Source organism: Aspergillus ibericus (genome assembly GCF_003184845.1).
Source record: "Aspergillus ibericus CBS 121593 unplaced genomic scaffold BO80scaffold_5, whole genome shotgun sequence".
NCBI classification, from domain to species: Eukaryota; Fungi; Ascomycota; class Eurotiomycetes; order Eurotiales; family Aspergillaceae; genus Aspergillus; species Aspergillus ibericus.
Window position 1 is genome coordinate 420428 of NW_020292103.1, and position 14902 is coordinate 435329.

Here is a 14902-nt window from a genome sequence, read left to right on the forward strand (position 1 = left end):
ATCCTTGAGTGAAGGCAGTGAAGGTGCCACTTCAGACATTAGTAGCCGTCAGTCATACTTGGCCAGCATAATTGCCCGGCCTGGAACGGCGGTGATTCACTGAGCCAGTGTGGCAGGGTCCGCTACGGCAACGACGTGCAAGCATGGTAACACGAACAGGAACATGGAAATGAACGACACATCTCAGAACTCCGCTGAAAGTGCAAGACAGTATGAAGCTGTCACAGCAACAATCCACTGATATGGAGTAGTGATGTGATGATCGTATCTGATAAGGGTGGGCCATGACGTAGGGTGCATTAGTTAGCGTGTTGTGCACGCGAGGCTGAGTCAGCCAGCACCAGTCAGCACAACTTGGCTGCTTTCATCTCCGCAGCTCTCCGAGACCTCCGAACGTGTCTGTTCCTGGGATGGTCTGCTGTGAAGACCTCTGTCCTGCTCTCCTATACTTCGTTTCATCATGGCTTTCCAATCCCCGCCGGCCTCTCCGGTTGAGGCCGTCCAGGCCCGTCCGCCGCGCTATCCGGGCGAGGATACCACGCCCACCACTCGCAAGGAACTCTGGGGATGGTACGCCTATGGCATTGCTGCTGAAGTCTTTGCTGTCTGCGGCGTGGGTGAGTTGATCTTCTCGAACTCGATGCTGTCCCGCTAACAAGCCAGGCTCGTTCCTCCCTCTCACTCTGGAGCAATTGGCCCGCGAGCGCGGATACTTCCAGAACAGCCATTTGCCGTGTGTCGGTCCCGACTCGCCGTCTGCGCCCGGAAAAGACTCTCCAGCCATGTTTCGCCGGGATGATACCAATGAGCAATGCGTGGTGGGATTGATGGGACTGCAGATTAATACTGCGAGTTTCGCCATGTATACCTTTTCGCTGGCGGTGCTGGTGCAGGCATTGACCTTGATCTCGTTCAGTGCGTTAGCAGATTATGGTATGTCACTTAGCCTATACTGTCACCAATACTGACAAATTCAGAGAACAACCGAAAGACTCTGCTTCTGGCGTTTGGGTTCATCGGATCAGCCACAAGCATGCTGTTCGTGTTCATTGCGCCGCCAGTCTTTGTCCTGGGCGCACTCTTGGTCGTCATTGGCATCGTCTGTCTCGGTTCATCCTTTGTGGTTCTCAACTCGTTTCTGCCCGTTCTGGTCGCCAATGATCCCTCCATCCAGAAAGACGCCAAAGAAACTGCCGAGGAACTACACCAAATGGACTCGGACGGCGAATACGTGCATGCACGAGCATCCTTCGACACCGAGGACTCGCCCCATCGTCCTCCAACCGGCCTAGGCCTAGGCGGCGCAACCGGCACCTCCTCCCCGGAACTGCAACTCTCCACCAAAATCTCATCCAAAGGCGTCGGCCTGGGCTACTGCGCCGCAGTCTTCGTGCAGATCCTCAGCATCCTACTCCTCTTCGGCCTCTCCAAAACCTCCCTCCCCAAAGCCTCCGGCACACTTCCCCTCCGCTTCGTGCTCCTCCTCGTCGGCATCTGGTGGTGCACCTTCACCCTCGTCAGCCGTCGCTGGCTGCGCACTCGCCCGGGCCCGCCCCTCGAATCCACCAGCACCAGCACCACCTCCCCCCAACCCCGCTGGCGCATCTGGCTGCACCTCATCGCCTTCGCCTGGAAATCCCTCTGGCAAACGATCAAAACGGCCCTCCGCCTCCGCGAAGTCCTCCTCTTCCTCATCGCCTGGTTCCTCCTCTCCGACGCGATGGCCACCGTCTCCGGCACCGCGATCCTCTTCGCCCGCACCGAACTCCACATGAGCACCACCATGATCGCCCTCCTCTCCATCACCGCCACCCTCTCCGGCATGACCGGTGCCTTCCTCTGGCCCTTGATCTCCCGCCACTTCGGCCTGAAACCCAACCACACCATCATCCTCTGCATCGCGCTCTTCGAACTCATCCCCCTCTACGGCATGCTCGCCTACATCCCGCTCGTCAAAAAATGGGGCGTCCTCGGCCTCCAACAACCCTGGGAAATCTACCCCCTCGCTATCGTCCACGGTATCGTCTCGGGCGGACTCGCATCCTACTGTCGTTCGTTCTTTGGGCTGTTGATCCCCCCCGGTAGCGAAGCGGCGTTTTATGCCCTCTATGCGGCCACGGATAAGGGGAGTTCGTTCATTGGGCCCGCGATTGTCGGGGCGTTGATTGATGCCACGGGGCAGGTGCGCTCGGGGTTTGTGTTTATTGCGGTGTTGATTGTGTTGCCGATTCCGTTGGTGTGGATGGTTAATGCGGAGAAGGGGCGCGTGGAGGGGGTCGCGGTGGCGGAGAATCTCGCGAAGAGGAGGGATGCAGGGGATGGGGAGGGAGAGGAGGTAGAGGGGTTGTTGGAGGGTAGATTATGATTAGATGAGTTATGGATATGATGAGATGAATATGTGATTTTATAGGTTCGTGGATGTGAACGGAACAGCAGAGAGGAAGGATACAAACACTAGAATACGCCATGACGTCCACCCACCACGTGATATACATCTACCAGTATTCACCATTCCCAACACCACCGCACAACCCAACATGATACCTATCCCCCTTTCCCCTTTCCTCTTACCCAAACCCAAGAAAACTATTCATCATCCACAACAACAACCATCCAAACCCCCACCTCCCCATTACTCGCCATCAACGGCGTACAATGCACCCACCGATCCCTTCCCTGCGCATTATACCGCGTGACCCATTTAATCCGCGCCGTCACGCTGCGTCCGCTCATCAATGCATGGAGGAGCTCGTCCCGCACGGTCGAACTGCTTCCGATCCGGGAGAGGAAGGATGATTGTAGAATCCCGGGGATTTGGAGTGAGGGCGAGGTGAAGAGGATGCGGAGGGAGGGGTAGGGTCTGACGAGGAGGTACTGTCGTTGTATTAGTAGGGGTTGACTTTTGGGGGGTGGGGGAGGAAAGGGAGGGGGGAGAAGGGACATACATTCTCATAAACGCCCGTCAACGAGCCCTTAAACAGTTCCGTCTTAATATCCACCTCCCGGATAGCTTCCATCTCAATCGAGTCAGTGACGGACCATGATCGACCATGGCCGTGGGAATGTCTATCCATGAGTGCAGTCTTAGGTCTCGGTTGGAAGAGATTCCCGCCTACTTCGTGCGTGAGACTCAATTCGCGCGGACTGAACAGTTCGCTGAGATCGCGGAATGCGTCGCTTCGTGGAGTTTCCGGGACTGATTCTGGTTGTGGTGTCCCCTCATCCTCTAGATGCTGTTTCTCTTGCAACGCGCGGAGAGACTCCATTTGTGCGCCGTCCATGGCAAGACCGCTCACGTCGATTTGCGCCCCGATGAAGTAGCGCACTTTGCCGTGGCTGTCGCAGAGGGGCGCGCATTGGAGGAGGTTCATGAAGGGGGAGCCGTCGCGGCGGCTATTGCCATGTTATTTTTGGGTTCTTGTTTGTGAATGCGGGTGTAGATGAAGACATACTAGTTTAGGAATAGCTCCGAGTGATGTCTTCCTGCTTCGAGGGCTTCTCGGATCCGACGGACACTGTTTGCGTTGGTCTTGGGACCTTGTAAGAAGCGACAATTTCGTCCGAGGACGTAGTCCATGCCGTATTGGGTGGTGCGGTGGAATTCTGTAGCCACACCGTGGTTAGAATGTTGGTGAGCAGGGAGCAGGAGACAGTGACTTCACCCTCTGATGCAAAGATAATCGGATTATCCCGTCTTGAGGGATCCGTGAGACAAAATACCTCCGCCAGCGCATCGGACGTCTTCTGGAACTTATGTGGCAGGGTGCCTCGGACGCGCTCCTCCACTACCTGACTGGTGATGTTGATGCAGCGCGATGTGATGAACGCCGGGAGTTCCTCGTCGGTGAGTACCTGGAGGGCCTCCTGGACGCGCCATTGCAGTGCGGGGTGCGTCGCTTCTCCGACTTGCCCGGAGACAGCGATTGTAGGTGGCGGGGCATCGATGAAGCATCGCACCAGCGCATTGGCGTAGTCAATTGCCTTGAGCGCTTTGCGCGCAGTCATGTAGTAGGTGAGATGTCGCAACGAGCGCGGACGCTCCTCGAGGAGAAACTCGCGAAAGCGCGCGAGATATCGTGGGTTGTTGAGGATCGAGAGCATGTGTTCGGAGGAGAACATGAGGTCCGCGAGACGCTCCAGGCTGTGGAGAGGGGTTTCGTGGGTGTCGTCGAGCGGGGCGATGAGGTCGTAGGAGAGTCCGGCTTCGTGGACGGGGTGGAATTGCTTGGATCCGTCGTAGGGGTTTTGTTGTTGCAGAAGAGGGAGTTCGTGGATCATGTAGTTGCGTCGGAGGGTTTTGATGGAGGGTTTGGAGGCGAGGGTGGTCGTATTGTCGAGGATGTGCGCTCTGCTTGGGGGACGAGGGAAGCCGAGGAGGATTTCACTGGGACGTCTGTCATGTCTTCTCCGTGTTAGTAGATGAGAGTCTCCAATGCTGCAATACATACTGCGACGGGGGATAGTCGTCCAATGCGACGGTGGAAGGGTACGAGGAGCGCAGGGAATCTGCGTCGAAGCCGCTGTAGTTCTCCATGGTGTCGGCGCTATGTCTAACCCCGTGGGAGCATGAACACTTTATACAGCGCTCCAATTTCAAATACGATGATATATCCGATGATCGCTGACTCCCACATCTGGTCTAGAGACAGGTAGAAAAGGCAACCTCTGTTGCGCCGCGAAGCGATCGAGAACAACCGCGGCGTCGCAGATGCAAGCCGATCGATCGATGCGCGGCGGCTGTCACCCACGAGATCGGACCGTCGTTCATGCGTGATGCAATCATGCATCAGATATGTCATATTATTGATCTACAGAGGAATCGAGAGTCTGGATCGTCAAGTCATGGCGATGTGGCTATCTGACAAGTGACCCGTCTGCAGGTACGACCCGAGGCATAGGCTGCCACCCCTTTCGCTGGACGATGAGGCGATTCTGCCTGGTGCTTCCGGCTATGCTGCCTGCCAGAGCCTCATGATGGATGCCTGCCTCGATCCATCGTGCCGATGTCGTTGCACAGTCGGGGATTTCTTGAAACTTGTCCAATCGGAGGTACACTCCGTCTGACAGGACATAGATTCCGATGGCCCTGATGATCGTAGTGGCAAATTGGCAATATAAACGGGCCCACGTGGGGACGTGCATGAGGCCATCTCGTATCGCCTGCGCCTCATGACTCAACAAGGCTCTCAACTGTCGAGTGATACACCAATCTTTCTTCCCTCAGTATCTAGAAGTCAGCCTCAACATTTGCAGATCTTCGCTGGTCTTGTCACATTGTGCTGCAACATCTCATTGCAACCAAGGCACATCAGGCTGCATTCGGGTCAGCGGTCGCAGCTTGTCAAAGCCTAGCCCCGCAGAGAAGCCTCCGGTTCGACCCTCCCGACTAGAAAACCCGCAAAACGCTAAATGAGAAGAAATACTCCGGTATAGGGGCCAATATGTGTAAAGCCGAGGTCCAACATAGCAACCAGGAAATCAATCGTAGAGTCGAACAGTGAAGTTTCTCTTCCCCGAATTGGGTACGATCCTCAGATGAACCTATGCTACGTAACCATATCCGCTTATCAATGAGCTTGGAATGACATAAATATTGTTTGCACGTTCTGGTGTATTGATGCTGCAATTATTCGTTTGAAGGCCACAATGACTCCGCAGCATGCCATCTATCAAGGCGCGATGCTTGTTCGGAAGAAGGACCTGCTAACTTATCAGATCAGACAAGCCGAAAAGGCGCTAGGTAGACAACAATGTATAGAGATCTTTGGGGCTTTATAGGTGCTCTGCCATGTTGAAGTCCGACGGGGACCGCCAAGCTGCTATCTTCAAATACTCCGTCGATGAATGATGGATGAAAGAAATTAAGGCCAAGCCACGATGTTTCATCTGACTATCTTGTTAGCCAGCAGCAGACTGGAAGCAGAGGTTCACTGAGATCTCGCGGCAATTGCGAGAGATTGCGCACTACCAAGCATTCAACTTGGAGTCAATTGGTCTGGCACGCTTGTAAGGTGAATGCGAAAGTTTAGGCATACCGTGGACGTGGATATGATAATAAGCTTTGTTGCTCCAATCAGCGTTAAAACCATGGCTATTCTCCCAAATGCATTGCGCATGTCTTAGCCTACCAGACCATTGAAAGATAAGGGCAGCTGGGTTTAGAACCACATGGGACACCCGGCTCGAGTCGAGCCCGGAAGCAACCATTAATGCATGTGCCGCGATGTGGTCTTGATTGGAAAATATAATGCAGCCATCTTATCTGGCGGAATGGTTCAGGAAAAGAGTAGCATATGTTTGTAATTGTTTTCTGAAAGGCGATCTTTGGGAATAAAGAACGCTTGTTGACGATTTATCATCCTTCAACTATATATCGATTCAAGTCCTAGCCACTGAGCGATTATGCTGTTCTTTCATGTATTTATCTTGATTCTCGCCCCCATCCCTCAAGCTGCAATTTTTGCCGTTCTTCGCAGGAAACCGCATTGCTCAAATAGCGCCGATTGACATCGTGTATTCTGAAAACACCAGAAGCTCCTGAAATCGCGGATGAAGAAACTTATCAATCTAATCTCGGCGCTATTCGTCCTCATAACAGCAGGTATAGATCGCTTTGCAATATTCCCAGTAGTCGGGGCGCCATCCGGATTGCGCCCAATCGACAATGGCAAGAATGCGAGGCGGACCGGTGGAGGACACCATGAGTAAATGTGATCACACCATCGTCTGGTAAATATCCTCTATAAGGATCTTCATATCTCTCTGAGATGGGGAGTCGCGCCTGGGGCAACCCTGAAAACCAATCAATGAACTCTCTGATCTTTGGGAATGGCCCCGCTTCCGTCTGTGCTTCGAAGACACAGTCGTGAACACGCTGCCGACTGACGGATCCTAGAACAAGGCTGTCAGTACTAACAATATTCTTGATTCTCGTCGCAGAGTTCGCACCAATGTACTTGTCCGAGGGTTGGTAGCTGAGTTGGCGAAAACGACTGACAATCTCACATAACTGATCGCAGAGTACTGTTTTCTCCATGCTATCTAAATCATCCCAGCATTCGTGCAACGTCCGGCCATGAATGAGCTCCATGTAAATGAAGACATAGTTGTTCTCAATTCGCCATCCGTAGACTTCAGGTACTGGAACACTGTCACCGAACACCCGTCTCAGCATCCAAAGACACTGAGCTTCTGCGACAGGAACCGTGCGGCCAGACTTGACAAGGAGGTTGAGTTGCTCAAAGACCACGGGTTTTGGCTGGCGTGCCGTAGAAAAGTCGTGTGATAAGGCTCTCACTTCTGCTAGTGATGGGAGGCATCGATCAAACTTTGCAAAGAATGAAGATTCGAGAAAATCCATCTCCCGCTTTGTCAGATCGGGTAGGTAAGAAGGTAAAAAGAAGGTAAAATTGCATATGGTTTTGACATGTTGTTTTGGCGCTGTATGGTCTGTGGATGGTCTACTGCTGGTCCGCTCAGACCTCGGTCGCTCGGCTTCATACATATTCCGGGTGCGGGATTAATCGAGGCCGGGGGATTGACTGGCGATGCGTAAGAGGCTCTGTGGAGGTTGCAGAGGCTAGGCCACTTCCAACCTAGAACAGCCAATTGTGATGGCCAAGCCTTGATCTCTGCACCAGTCTCCAGACATGCACGCATGTCAGAACCTTATATCCACTATGGATCCTCTAGATATAGATCGACGTGGGTTCCGTGGGTATACAACTAAGGCAGACACTCATGTTTTAGGAACGAGCCTTGCAAATCTGTTAAAACTAGGGGATAAAGAGCACTCAGGGATATATATAGATGACCTGGTATTCTTCCAGAGTTCAGGACTGCTCTTATACCAACCTGAAGATAGGAAGACAAAAGCCGTCATATGTGGTGTGTTATGCTTGCGGCCAACTACTCTCCAGAATAAGAAACAATTTGTCAAGCAGGGAATTGTTGAATAGTATATCAGCTCGAACACTTCAAATCTGAATGACACAAAGCCCAGTGAGGTATGAACCTTACATATGGCTCTCTGCGAGCACTCGTATGCAATAATGAATACTGGACGTTCCTATCAAACACCAAAAGCTTCAGCTTGAAACAGTCTGCAGTACTCATGCCAATGGTCTCCGCAGAGATCCCCACTCCCGTGGATCCTCCGATTGGCTAGTTCGCTTAGAAAGACATCCAGCCGATGTCGGTTGGCCCGTGCCAGCTCCCAGCGAGGACTACTCCGTAGTATGGGGCGGGATACATCGGCTATTGGCAGACTAATTCCTCCACTCAGCCTCGTCCGGCGGGAATGGCCCGAAAGGCATCGGTCCATTTATTGGGCACCTTCTCCATTAACTCATCGGGTCAACAGAAGATACACCCAGAATGATAGCATCTCGACGTAAAGCGAAAAAGTCCAAGACAGGATGTCGCACCTGCCGGTGAGTGGATTCTCGGCTTGTCATAAACCTGCGTCTAATGATGGTTCTAGAGCTCGTCGTATCAAATGCGATGAATTGCCCGGCGCATGCCGAAACTGTACTTCAACAGGTCGTAACTGTGAAGGATATGATGTCTATCGGCTGCCGGTGAAGCGCACCCCACGACAGGCCGCCCCTGACAGCCTGGTGCTCACACAAACGCCAACCGGGCTCCGTTGGAAAATAACCTCGGATGAAAGACGATGTCTTTCTTTCTTCCAGCAGCGGACCGTTCCAGACCTAGCGGGACTTTATGAATCGCCGCTTTGGCAAAAGCTGGTTCTTCAGATGAGCCATACCGAGCCGGCGGTGTATCATTCTGTCGTTGCACTTGGAGCTACCCATCAAGCCCTGGAAATCACCAAGAAACCGTATTTCGAAATAGGTTCACAGAATATCTGGTACCAGTTTGCACAGGAGCGGTCGAGTAAGGCAGTAGCCTTGTTGACTCAACGCCGCATGTCGCAGGATCCCCAGTTGCAGGAAGTGACCTTGGTTAGCTGCCTCCTCTTCCTCGCTCGCGAACTCCTCTGTGGGAATTATGATGTGGCATCCCAGCATGTCTTAGGCGGCCTGAAAATATTGAAGCAACTTGGAGTCCAAAGAAGCATCTCGGGCACGCTGATATCGCCGGTCGAGCAGTGCGTGGTTGAAATGTTCCTGCACCTGCAGATGCAATCTGTGTATTATGGAACCGGGGCGCCATTGGAGATCGACGGGGACCTTGTGTACAACCAGCCATACGAGGATTATCTACTGATATTCCGCCGATTGCAGGATGCGCAACAAGCGTTCCGGCCCCTTCTTAATACCGCCTTTCTCTTCGTGGCATCCTGCCGGCATCGATCGGACGAAGAGCTCTTGGCGATATATGGCAGTTTGGAGCAGGAACAACTGCTACTTCTCTCCTACTTCAATCGATACCTCGAACGATTTGAGCTGTTGTATCATGAAACTTACACCAATCTTAGCCAAAGGGAACAGCGAGAGGCGGACATGACCAAGCTGACTTGCCTCAGCGCTTTCCTATCGCTCAAAACCTGTCTGTTGAGCAAGAATCAGCTTTTCCCGGAGTACCTCACCCCGGAATGCGACGGGCTTCTTTCGTTTGCAGAAGCCGTAGTAAGCAGGCTGCAGTCGTACCCTACCATTACTTTAGACAGTGCGGTTATTGCGGCCTTATACAACGCTTCATACAAATGTTCAGACTTTGGTGTCAGAGTAAGGGCAATAGACGCCGCACGGTCCTGGCAACACTGGGAGGGATTTTTAAATTCCAGTATCACTGCTGATATTCTCGAGGAGAGTATGAGAGCAGAATTGATGAAACTGAAAGAGAGCTGCGATAGGACGTCGAGCCAATTACCTCCAGGTGTGTCCTTTGTGACGACGCCTGATGGCCAGGTTTACGCGCGCGTGCCGTACAAGCTTGGCGAAGCTGAGAAAGAACGATGGATAGGACTGGAAACACCCGCCTCTCTCTATACCGTGTTTTCAACTGTCAAGACTGCCTCGAAATGGGCCTGTGTTCGATCTCTAGGAACTTGCTCGCCTGCGGGAAGATGGGCTTTCGTATCAGACAGAGAGTCGCAAACTGCAGACGGCCAAGGTCGATGGGTTCTTTTTCCTTCTTGATGGGAGCGGTGACCGATAGCCTACACACTGAGCCGTTCGATTAATTATAGAAAATTACCTTGGTACCTTGACTGGAATACGATATGTCATTGAGAGGTTACTTAGTCTAGGTGTCCTACAAATGGGCCGCTTTTATTCTAACGGAGAACTTCAGTCAACGCCGAGTCTTTTATCTACGAGTCTGCTTATACCTTCTTTGGCGGGCTCGAGGATTACGAACAAGATATACATTACTACACAATATGATAAGTTTGTACACTCTGATAGCTAAGAGCATTGTGTCCTCTGTCAAGTGGCGTCATTCCTTATAGACTTGACTGTCCATTCCGTTGGCGCTTACGCTGCGGTGCCCCCACCTCTGCCCCCTCCCTCCCCTCCCTCACAACTGACAGACTGCTTCACTTCATCCCTTCCTCCGTCGACCTATCTTCTACCCTGGCCTTCCTCCAGCAGACTATCTTTGCCTTTTCCCTCCATCAAGGGGTTGTGCTACTCCTGTCAAATCCTCCACCAACAATCGATTACGTGCCGCATGTTCGGGAGCACGCCATGGCCGCAGCAACCAACGTGCGATGGCTCATCGGTGAGGGACACGACGCCCTGGAACAGGGTACCTCCTTCGGTATCCCATGGTCTAGAGGACAGCATCAACCGGGTCAAAGGTTTATTATTGAAGGTGAAAATGGTGAGAAATACCCGCTTGACTCCCGGGAGCTGGCTTTCTGGGCAGACGGCTCCTTGAAATGGACGGCGCATTCGGTCAGTGGCCATGTTAGCTATAGCCACAGTTACACGGTTCAAGGGGCTTCCACCCAAGGTGAGATAGAATCAGGGATTACTATTGAGACAGGCTCCGGTGGGATGGAGATTGCGACGAAACTCGGGCTTCAGATTCGATTCCCAGGTTCAGGAGGCTCCACTTTGTTTGAAAGCGTGTCGGTAAATGATCGTGAGATATGTTCAGGTGCAGTAATTGTCGCATCTATTAATGGCAAGGAATACAACACGACGATCAAGGGAGTGAATGTGGAAAACGTCACTGGTTCGAGGGCCGTCGTCAAGGCGTCCGGGGCTCTAGTCTCTGCTGAACAACAAGAGCATCTGCCATTCGACGCCAGAGTTTACATCTACTCGCATGCTCTACCACTCAAGATCGTGTTCTCATTTGTGCATGATCTGGACCCAGAAGATCCCCTTGGATCCCTAGGGCTTCGGTTCGCTATACCTATGGGCAGGGCTGAATTGTACAACCGACACATACGCTTCATGGGCCAAAATGAAGGAGCATTGAAGGAGGCAGTTCAAGGGCTCACCGGACTGTGGCATGGTCCGACTGATCAGGATAGGATCGATCAAGTGTCAGGAAACACAGTGACGCTAGCGGACAATACGTGGTTATCATACGTCCCCTCTTGGAACGACTATAGCCTTGCGCAGCTATCATCGGATGGATTCACTATTAAAAAGCGCACAACGGAGGGCTGTTCGTGGGTTAAAGTTGCCGGAGGAACTCGAAGTTCTGGGTCTGTCTATGTCGGGACAGCAGCATCAGGAGGATTAGCGGTGGGCATGTCCGACTTTTGGGAACGGTACCCAACCCAAATTGATCTAGGAAACTTGACCACGGAGCAGGCAGATATAACAACGTGGGTGTATTCACCGCTAGCGGAGCCCTTGGACACGCGCCCATATCACGATGGTCTGGGACTCGATACCTATCGCAAGCAGCTTGACGCCCTCGATGTCACATATGAAGACTACGAGCCTGGATTTGCTACTGCTAATGGCATCGGCAGGACAAGTGTGTTTTTCATCAGACCCTTTGTAAACGGAACACCTCCCGACAAAGAATTGAGCACCTTTTCATCCTTGGTGCGAAATCCTCCCCGGCTAATTTCCACAACCGAATGGATGTACCACGCAGACGCCTTTCATGGCTGTTGGGCTCCTTCTTACCAGGTTTTGAAGCATTCGCCAATTAACTTGGAAGTCGAAATCGAGCACAACCTTGACCTGCTCTTCACGTTCTACCGCCAGCAGGTAGAACAGCATCGGTGGTATGGTTTCTGGGACTACGGCGACGTGCAACACACATACGACCCGTACCGTCATTCCTGGCGATATGATGTTGGGGGATTTGCTTGGGACAACTCGGAATTATCGACCGACCTATGGCTTTGGCTCTATTTTCTCCACACCGGCAGAGCCGATGTCTTCAAGATGGCCGAGGCAATGACTCGCCATACGGGCGAAGTCGATGTCTATCACACAGGACCTTTTAAAGGCTTCGGAACCCGCCATGGCGTTCAGCATTTCAGCGACAGTTCCAAGCAGCTTCGCATTTCCAACGTCCTCTATCGCCGGATTTACTACTACCTCACCGGCGATGAACGGACGGGCGACCTGATTAAGGAGCTTCAAAACTGCCAAGATGTACTCGCGACGCTTGACTCCCACCGCAAAGTCCAAAAGCACGCCTCCATTCCAGAAGGATCCGCGATCGCAAATATCGGTCTTGATTGTGGCGCACTAATTGCCTCGTGGTTGACGGCATGGGAGAGACGAGTAACCGGGTGGTTGCAGGCAAAGGAACGCCTTCTGCAGATGCTTAGCGGCATCGCCAACCTTAGGCACGGCATTGCAACCAATGCAATATTGCTTGATCTGCGCACCGGAGAAGTTCGCGAATGCCCTCCCCCAACCCCGCCGTACGCTGTCAAACACCTGTCCATGTTGTTTGGGTTCCCTGAGATTGTGGTGGAGATGTTGGATTACGCCCAAACTGACTCCACATCAACAATGGCACAGTTTACGAAGGTCTGGCTCTCGTACTGCCGGGCCTATAATGGCGGCTCGGACGTTCAACGCCAGGAATTTGGCTTTGAGTTTCCACCCCAGGCGACTTGGCGACAGAGTCATTCTACACTTACTGCTTTTGCGGCGAGGCATCAAGGTAGCAAAACTTTAGGTCAAACAGCATGGCACCAGTTTTTGAATACCGATGGCTACACCCGACATCATCACTGGACTGTTGTAGAAACTTTAGGTCTTGCTGATGGGGAAGAAGCTGCCTGGATCACGACGAATGAGGCAGCGCGGTATGGCGTCTCGGCTATATTTAACCTGGCGAATGTCAGGGAATACCTTGAACTCGCTGAGGACCAATCGGACTTGCGAGGACATTGACTATATAAATAAATTTATTTGGCTATCGCTGTCGAAGTGCCGACCTACTGATACATGAATCGCTGAAAATATAAGCTCAAGTGCGACAGATTAATCCAAGGCTTTTATACCCTTGAGCCAAGGAACCTCGCTAGGAATGTACTTGTATGCCCGAAATATGGCATTGCTCTCATACATAAACCCGATGCGTTGCATTTCCGCCAGCTCCCTCTTGTCCATCACCTTTTCGTACGTGTTCAACTGTGGCACCACAAACTCCCACACCAGTTGCTTCTCCTCGGTGACCTCCATAATCCTGCCCGAGGCCGCCTCACATATCAAGACATTCCCATTCGCCAACTTCTGTGCTGAGCCCATGAACGGAGTGAAGAACCCCAACCCACCGGTGGTGGAATCTTTCCATTCCCAAATGACTTGCTTCGACTGACGAGAAACGATAATCGCGCGGGAAAATGGAACGGATATCTCCGGTCGAAAGACACCATTATCCAGGATAAGCAGGTCGCCCGCGGAGTTGATCGGATGGGCACAATGTTGCTGACATACAGTGGGTGCAGTCACATGCCAATTGACGTTGCCAGTTAGTCGATCGATGATGAATACAGACGATGTGTTCCGGGATGATGCGATGACATCGCCTGTTGTTGAATCGAGCGACACGCTGTTGATCAAGGGCCAGTGTTCGCGGGCGTAGTGTGGGTGAGATGCAAATTGCTTTGGATCCAGATGATCGATGGCACGCCAGGACCAGAGCAGCTCTGCTCCTCCGTTGGTGCCACCACCGGTGCCTTCGAAGTCGGCCGAGGAGGATGAATTGGATGACTTCCATGGTGCCACGAGCCGGATACAATCCCCGTACATTATCCCGCCTGGTGCCTCGCTGTCGGGTATTCCGCCCTCGACACGGGCGGCTTCTTCGACAGTCAGGGCAGCCACCGTGGTGTATAGGAGCAGATCATTATCAAGATGATGCTGGTCATGGTGGGCAAGGGGATCTAGGTACTGGCACAGGACCTCTCCATCGGGTGCCACCTGCATCATTGCTCCGCCGCGGTACTTGGCCCACATGGGGAACAGATCAGGGGCATCGGGATGCACGCCGTTGTAGGCCAGGGTACCGGTGGGTAGAAGCCGGGCATGGCGACCGGCACGATGAGGGAGCGTCCATCGATGCACTTCCTCACCGGATTGAGAGATCAAATGAGCCGTGTTCGAGGTGAGAGGCGAGTACAGGACATATCCCGGAGACACCTTTTCTGAATCGACGCCCTGGAGCCCAAGGCCGCGACGACGAAAGGTGTGTTGTTCCATTTTGACATGCAGGAAATGCTATTAGGTCTTTCATGAATGAAAGCATTGGGGTATGACAAGGGAGAAATGAGGGGATTTAAATAAGGGAGGAAGAGGAGGGCTTGATTCCGGCGTCACCCCGACGGACCGGCATGCCGCGGTATGCCGCCGGCAAATCCGGGGTCTATCGCGCAATCATGATGGCGTCAGATAAGGCTTCAATGGGCTTATCGAAAGGCAGCGGGCGAATGGAGATGGTATCTGCATAAATAGGTGGAAGGGAGTCTGTTGATCACAGTGTTCTGCTTGGAAAGCAGACA

The 14902-nt window shown here is 52.7% G+C and overlaps 6 protein-coding genes across 6 annotated transcripts; 3 read left to right on the top strand and 3 right to left on the bottom strand.

Annotated features, from left to right (window-relative positions):
* The first annotated feature begins 394 nt into the window (after positions 1-394).
* On the top strand, positions 395-2406 carry BO80DRAFT_374019 (MFS transporter). The gene is made up of 3 exons (XM_025716581.1): positions 395-617; positions 664-933; positions 978-2406. Exons 1-3 carry the CDS (start codon positions 461-463, stop codon positions 2363-2365), a joined length of 1815 nt encoding a protein of 604 aa, XP_025578984.1. The 5' UTR covers positions 395-460; the 3' UTR covers positions 2366-2406.
* On the bottom strand, positions 2388-4870 carry BO80DRAFT_490870 (uncharacterized protein). Its single transcript, XM_025723663.1, has 5 exons — positions 4449-4870; positions 3663-4402; positions 3453-3603; positions 2946-3393; positions 2388-2874 (listed from the first exon to the last, which is right to left on the bottom strand). Exons 1-5 carry the CDS (start codon positions 4532-4534, stop codon positions 2587-2589), a joined length of 1713 nt encoding a protein of 570 aa, XP_025578985.1. The 5' UTR covers positions 4535-4870; the 3' UTR covers positions 2388-2586.
* Positions 4871-6367: 1497 nt separating this feature from the next.
* BO80DRAFT_205994 (uncharacterized protein) lies at positions 6368-7445 on the bottom strand. The gene is made up of 2 exons (XM_025714251.1): positions 6949-7445; positions 6368-6891 (listed from the first exon to the last, which is right to left on the bottom strand). The coding sequence occupies exons 1-2, from the start codon at positions 7358-7360 to the stop codon at positions 6590-6592; spliced, it is 714 nt and encodes a 237-aa protein (XP_025578986.1). The 5' UTR covers positions 7361-7445; the 3' UTR covers positions 6368-6589.
* An 859-nt stretch (positions 7446-8304) lies between these two features.
* Positions 8305-10143, top strand: BO80DRAFT_483102 (Zn(II)2Cys6 transcription factor). The gene is made up of 2 exons (XM_025723428.1): positions 8305-8432; positions 8483-10143. Exons 1-2 carry the CDS (start codon positions 8377-8379, stop codon positions 10104-10106), a joined length of 1680 nt encoding a protein of 559 aa, XP_025578987.1. The 5' UTR covers positions 8305-8376; the 3' UTR covers positions 10107-10143.
* Positions 10144-10507: 364 nt separating this feature from the next.
* On the top strand, positions 10508-13337 carry BO80DRAFT_206002 (polysaccharide lyase family 26 protein). Its single transcript, XM_025714252.1, has one exon. The coding sequence runs from the start codon at positions 10656-10658 to the stop codon at positions 13290-13292; it is 2637 nt and encodes an 878-aa protein (XP_025578988.1). The 5' UTR covers positions 10508-10655; the 3' UTR covers positions 13293-13337.
* A 45-nt stretch (positions 13338-13382) lies between these two features.
* On the bottom strand, positions 13383-14603 carry BO80DRAFT_490872 (uncharacterized protein; the record flags this gene model as incomplete). Its single annotated transcript, XM_025723664.1, has 1 exon — positions 13383-14603. The coding sequence occupies one exon, from the start codon at positions 14601-14603 to the stop codon at positions 13383-13385; it is 1221 nt and encodes a 406-aa protein (XP_025578989.1).
* Between the last annotated feature and the right edge of the window lie 299 nt (positions 14604-14902).